General features: G+C 47.1%; 2 protein-coding genes across 3 annotated transcripts in view; one reads left to right on the top strand and one right to left on the bottom strand.

Annotated features, from left to right (window-relative positions):
- Positions 1–1,431, bottom strand: part of SPINK2 (serine peptidase inhibitor Kazal type 2) — a 208,017-nt gene extending 206,586 nt beyond the window's left edge. Inside the window, exon 1 of the mRNA XM_049709339.1 lies at positions 1,244–1,431. Coding sequence (XP_049565296.1) covers positions 1,244–1,301 — 58 coding nt within the window. The 5' untranslated portion in view covers positions 1,302–1,431. The remainder of the gene's footprint in view (positions 1–1,243) is intronic.
- LOC101286016 (RE1-silencing transcription factor) overlaps positions 1–6,021 on the top strand; it is a 167,613-nt gene that overhangs the window by 57,953 nt on the left and 103,639 nt on the right. The gene's annotated exons all lie outside the window — the stretch shown is intronic.

The following is a 6,021-nucleotide window of genomic DNA, read 5'->3' as shown; positions in this document are numbered from 1 at the left end:
CACCTCTCCTAGCAGGCACACAGAGTACATTTGGTACCAGCTCTGTAACTGACCACCCTAATAAGTTTACTTGAGAAAGGAATTTGGAGCTACCTAACAAAAATGAGAGAAGAGGCCCTGATTCCGTCCTCAGATATGTTTGCAGGGTTGGTCATACCCACCCCGCCCCTTGCCCCAGCTGATTCCTGAGGAGCCAGTGGAAGTTCAGAGATCAGAAAGAACTTCCCCTGAGCCTCAGCTGGAGAATGCTTACCCAGCCCTTGGAACAACAGCAGAAGAGGCCGTGTCCCAAGGTCCACCTGCTGCTCCTTGAGGGGGGCTCCCGAGACAAGCATGATGGAGCTTCAGCTGAGACAGAACTTTGGGCAGCTGCAGTCCCCCCAGAATGGGTCCCTATTATCCAGCAGGACATTCAGAGCCAGCGGAAAGTGAACCCACAGCCCCCACTGAGCGACATCTACCTCAGTGATAGTCTTGCCAAGAGATGCAAGCTCCGGACTGATATACAAAAGCCGCTGCAGGAAGACCCTAACTACGGCACCCCGCGCTTCCCTAATGCCCACAGGACCTCTGCTGATGATCCCTACTCTTTGCTCCATGGCCCTCCATCATCAGGGGACCATTTTGCCCCTCTTCCTTCACAGTATTTAAGAAATAAAAAGTCAGATTTTCCTGGCTAAAAAACCCCAAAAGTCAGAGAAGTAATTCAGTAACTCACGGTATTGTTTTCCTCTGTGGCTCACGGTAATAAACACAAAACTTAACACTAGCGGTTACCATTTTAACTCCATTTTAAATGGGCATCAAGTCTGGCTGGACTAAGGCCCCTTTCTCATGAGCCCCAGAGTGCCCGACGCCCTTGTCATTCACAATTCCTGATTCCTGTACATCTCCTGCTGAGGCTCTGTAGGGCCCCTGGTACATAAAAACCCAACTCCCGATCTTGGGCTCCAGGAAATCTGCTTTAAGGGAGAAAGAGCAGACAGCAGGGTCACTAAGAAGATGCTGGGAACGAAGCCCAAGCAAGAACTAAAGAGGGTTGCTGGCTTCACAACGCCAGCCCCGCACACCCCCAAGTTCGTGTCCCTAGACAACCGCGGGGCGGGCCTGGAACCGCCAGTAACGGCTGCGCGGAAGGACGCCAAGGCCGCCCGGACCCGGGCAGGGGCAGTCGCCAGCGAGACCCCCTCTCGGTAACTCCTCGGCTGGCCCTCCGCGGAGCAGGCCCACAGGTGAGCGTTACCTGCCGAGTCCCAGCAGACCAGGAGCAACAGCCCCAAGCGCAGTGCCTCGAGCGCCATCCTCCCTCCGCGGCCGGCGGTCGGGTCCCTGCGCTCCAGCGCCCGTGCGACACGGAGAGTGCCCTCGGGTCGGACACGCGACAGGGTGGGGTGAAGGAGAGGCGGTTAAGAGGAGGAAGAACGGAGCAGGTAGGAGGGGCAGGAAAGGGTGCGAGGAGGGGGTATGGAGGAAGTGGGGAGAAAAAGGTAGAGGAGGGTGGTTACTAGCCTCCAACCTCCCTACCCTTGCCCCAGTCCCACCCCTACTCCACTGAGAATGGGAGCAAGCAATTAAGGGGACCATGTCCCCTGCAGCAGACAAAAACCTTGTAAGAGCCCTGGATAAGCTTGTGGGCTCTGTCAATCAACCCCAGTTTATTCAGCATCTTCTCTATCCCAGGAACTGTTTTGGGGATGAACTTAACAAAGGCGTCCCTGCTGTCTGGAAGCTTTCCAGTGTAGGTGTTGGGGGAGAGGTAACAGAGGGAACTCCAAAACAAGTGAATACAATAATTTCTAAAATTAGGTGCTAGAGAGTTGGGAGCGGGGAGGAGAAGACTTTCCATTGGGAGGTCAGGAAAGGCCTTTCAGAGGTGGCATTTAAGCTGAAAGCTAAAGGATGAGAAGGAAGCCTGGTGAAGACCTTGAGGACAGATATTCCAGGCTCAAGAAAAAGCAAGTGCAGAGATCTGGACAAGGTCATGAACATGTGTGGTCATGTAGGGCATGATAAGGGGTTTGGATTTGTTCCTGTTGCAGTGGGAAGCCAGTGGAGGATTTTAAGCAGGGGCATGGCCCTGATATGACTTACATCTTAAGAGATTGGATGAAGAATGGAGGAGATAGGTAAGAGCGGAGGCAGGGGGACAAATTAGGTGGCTTTTACAGTAAGGGATGATGGCAGCTGGAATTAATGGATAATAGGGGACTGGTGAGAAATAGATTCAGGATGTCTTTTGGAGGTGGAACCAACTGGGGTGAGAAGAACCAAGGATGCTTCCTGGGATTTTGTCCTGAGCCGGTGGATGTGTGGTGATGCCATTTCTGTGATGAAGAACATTTGGAGAGGATGCTATTAGACCTCCAAGTTGGAATCACAAATTTGGAGCTGGATATATACCTCAATAAAAAAATTAAATTATATGCATGTATCATTAAAAATATTTTAATTGCTACCAGGGAAGTCCCACTTATTCATTTTATATGTAGTAGTTTGTACCTCTTAATCCCCTAACCCTGTCTTGCCTCTTCCCTCCTCCTTCTCTCCACTGGTAACCACTAGTTTGTTCTCCATATCTGTGAGTCTGTTTCTTTTTTGTTATATTTACTAGTTTGTTTTATCTTTTAGATTCCACATTTAAGTGATATCATACAGTATTCATCTTTCTCTGACTTATTTCACTTAGCATAATATCCTACAAGTCCATTCATGTTTTCGCAAATGGCAAATTTTTATTCTTTTTTATCGCTGAGTAGTATTCCATTTTATATATGTACCACTTCTTCTTTATCCATTCATCTGTTGATGGACATTTAAGTTGCTTCCATATCTTGGCAATTGCAAATAATGCTGCTATGGGGCTTCCCTGGTGGTGCAGTGGTTAAGAATCCACCTGCCGATGCAGGGGACACAGGTTCGAGCCCTGGTCCGGGAATATCCCATATGCCGTGGAGCAACTAAGCCCGTGCACCACAACTACTGAGCCTGCGCTCTAGAGCCATGAGCCACAACTACTGAGCCCACGAACCACAACTACTGAAGCCTGTGCACCTAGAGCCCATGCTCTGCAGCAAGAGAAGCCACCGCAGTGAGAAGCCCGTGCACCGCAATGAAGAGTAGCCCCTGTTCGCCACAACTAGAGAAAGCCCTCGGGCAGCAACGAAGACCCAACACAGCCAAAAATAAATGAATAAAGTAAGTAAATTAAAAAAGAAATAATAATGCTGCTATGAACATTGGGGTGCATGTACCTTTTTGAATTAGTGTTTTCATTTTTTTTGTATAAATACCTAGGAGTGGAATTGCTGGATCATATGGTAGTTCTGTTTTTAGTTTTTTGGAAACCTCCATACTATTTTCCACAGTGGTTGCACCAATATACATTCCCACCAATAGTGTATGAAGGTTTCCTTTTCTCCACAACCTCCCCAGCATTTGTTATTTGTAGTGTTTTTGATGATAGCCCTTCTGGCATGTATCATTTTTTATTAAAATAATTAAAATTTAAGAAATTTAACAGGGGACTTCCCTGGTGGCGCAGTGGATAAGACTCTGTGCTCCCAATGCAGGGCACCCAGGTTCAATCCCTGGTCAGGGAACTAGATCCCACATGCATGCCACAACTAAGAGTTCACATGCCACAACTAAGGAGCCCGCATGCTGCAACTAAAGAGCCTACTTGCCACGACTAAGGAGCCTGTGAGCCACAACTAAGGAGCCCACCTGCCACAACTAAGACCCAGCGCAACCAAATTAATTAATTAAGTTTAAAAAAAAAGAAATTTAACAAATAATGAAAGGTTATTCTGAGACACATACATCAATGCCCTCCAACAGGACCTCATATAGTATTTCAGAATATTTATTTACCGATCTTTTTCCCTTGAGAAGGTCCCATTGACATATTTACTTATTCTAAATACAGACTTTGGTAGTTATTCAGCGAATATTAATAAGTTTAGGGAAGAGAAATAATTTGGCCAAAGAGGCACAACAAGTTAGTGCATAGATCTGTTTCTTTTCCAACCCTTATGCATATGTGTCAATGTTGATCTGTGACATACTTCCTGGTTCAGTCAGGGTCTAGTCTGGAAAACACAAGCCTCACTAGGTATTTCACCAGAGAGAATTTAATATGAGAACTTGGCCAGGCTAGAATTGGAGAACTGAAAAAAGCAGAAAGGGAACCATGAGGTAACACACAGAGATAGTAACTTCAGAATATGGGCATCATCCCTAAGTCTGGGGGAACAAAGGGAAGAAATTTGGGATTTGCAGAACCTAGCAATTTGGAGGAGAGGCCCTGGAAAGCTGGAACTCAGACCTCTGAGCGGGGGTGCTACCTGGCTGGTGCTGGTGGGTGTAAGGGCCATGATGAGACATTTTGTTTGTTTTTTTAAATTTCTTTATTTTTGGCTACATTGGGCCTTTGTGGCGGCGAGCAGGGGCTACTCTTTGTTGTGGTGTGCGGGCTTCTCATTGTGGTGGCTTCTCTTGTTGTAGAGCATGGGTTCTAGGCATGTGGGCTTCAGTAGTTGTGGTGCACGGGCTCAGTAGTTGCAGCGCATGGGCTTAGTTGCTCCACAGCATGTGGGAGCTTCCCGGACCAGGGCTTGAACCTGTGTCCCCTGCATTGGCAGGTGGATTCTTAACCACTGCTCCACCAGGGATGTCCAGTGAGGCAGTTTTGAGAATGTGTGACAAAGCTGGAGACTGGAACCAGCTGCTATTGCCAATGGCCATAGCTGGGGCACCACTGAAAGAAACAGCAAGTCCCTCCTCCATCCCCTTGACTTGCAGTCACCCCCTGACACATCCCTATTGGCAGAAGAAGCCAGCTAGCAAAGCAGATGGGAGGTCTGCAGAAATCTATCATCACAGAGTCTGGAAGGCTGGTTTTAGAGCTGACATACTACAACCTAATGACTGGCACTGTCACATGCCCTACCCCTTGACTTTAGCAACCTCAGGTACAGGGACAAGAAGACAATGTGCAGTTTTGTTTTTGTTTTTGTTTTTGTTTTTGCGGTACACGGGCCTCTCACTGTTGTGGCCTCTCCCGTTGCGGAGCACAGGCTCCGGGCGTGCAGGCTCAGCGGCCATGGCTCCCGGGCCTAGCCGCTCTGCAGCATGTGGGATCTTCCCGGACTGGGGCACGAACCCGTGTCCCCTGCATCAGCAGGCGGACTCTCAACCACTGCGCCACCAGGGAAGCCTGACAATGTGCAGTTTTAAACTCTACCTGGAACTGTGCATAGCTAAAGTTCTGGCTAGTGTCCTATTGAGGTCAGAGCGTAAATTTGAAATGGATGTTAATACTTTTCTGAGATACGTAATGTAAATTCTTTGAACAATGGTCATAAAATGGAGATGACTTATTTTGCTGACTTTCATACAAAAATATTTTCTTAAATTTGTGGGATTTCTATTACCAAATAACATAGACACTTGCTTATAAACACCTTCACATTTGATGTTCAGGAACACAAACTGAAATCTGAGCACAGACTCAGGAACAGCACTTAGAGTTGTGTTAGCAGGAATTTCAGCTTCAAAAAGAAAGCCATGTACCCCTCAAGGTAGATTTCTTATAAATTGATGTGGGTGGACGCTGCTGCCTTTATGTTATTTTGTTCCAAACAGTTGATATCACACCTTAGAAATATTTTATACCAGGGTGCTTTTCACATAGTTGTGTCAGCATTTGTCAGCTAAGAATAAGAGTTGACAAAAAATTTTCTGTAAAGGGCCTGAGAGTAAGTACTTTAGACTTTCTGGATCATGCAGTCTGTCACAACTCATCACTTCTGCCATTCTAGTGCAAAAGCAGGCAGATTATGTATGAGTCAGCAAATGGACGTGGCTGCATTCCAGCAAAACTTTGCAGAAACAGGCATCAGGCCATATTTAGACTGTGGACCATAGTTTACTGACCCCTGAACAAATATGCTGAACAAAAATGGCCAATGCAACCATTGTCATGTTAGTAACACAAAGAGCATGGTAGGAGATTTGTTCTGC

The sequence above is a fragment of the Orcinus orca genome, chromosome 4 (assembly GCF_937001465.1).
Source record: "Orcinus orca chromosome 4, mOrcOrc1.1, whole genome shotgun sequence".
Taxonomy (NCBI): Eukaryota; Metazoa; Chordata; class Mammalia; order Artiodactyla; family Delphinidae; genus Orcinus; species Orcinus orca.
This window is presented reverse-complemented; position numbering and strand designations above follow the sequence as displayed.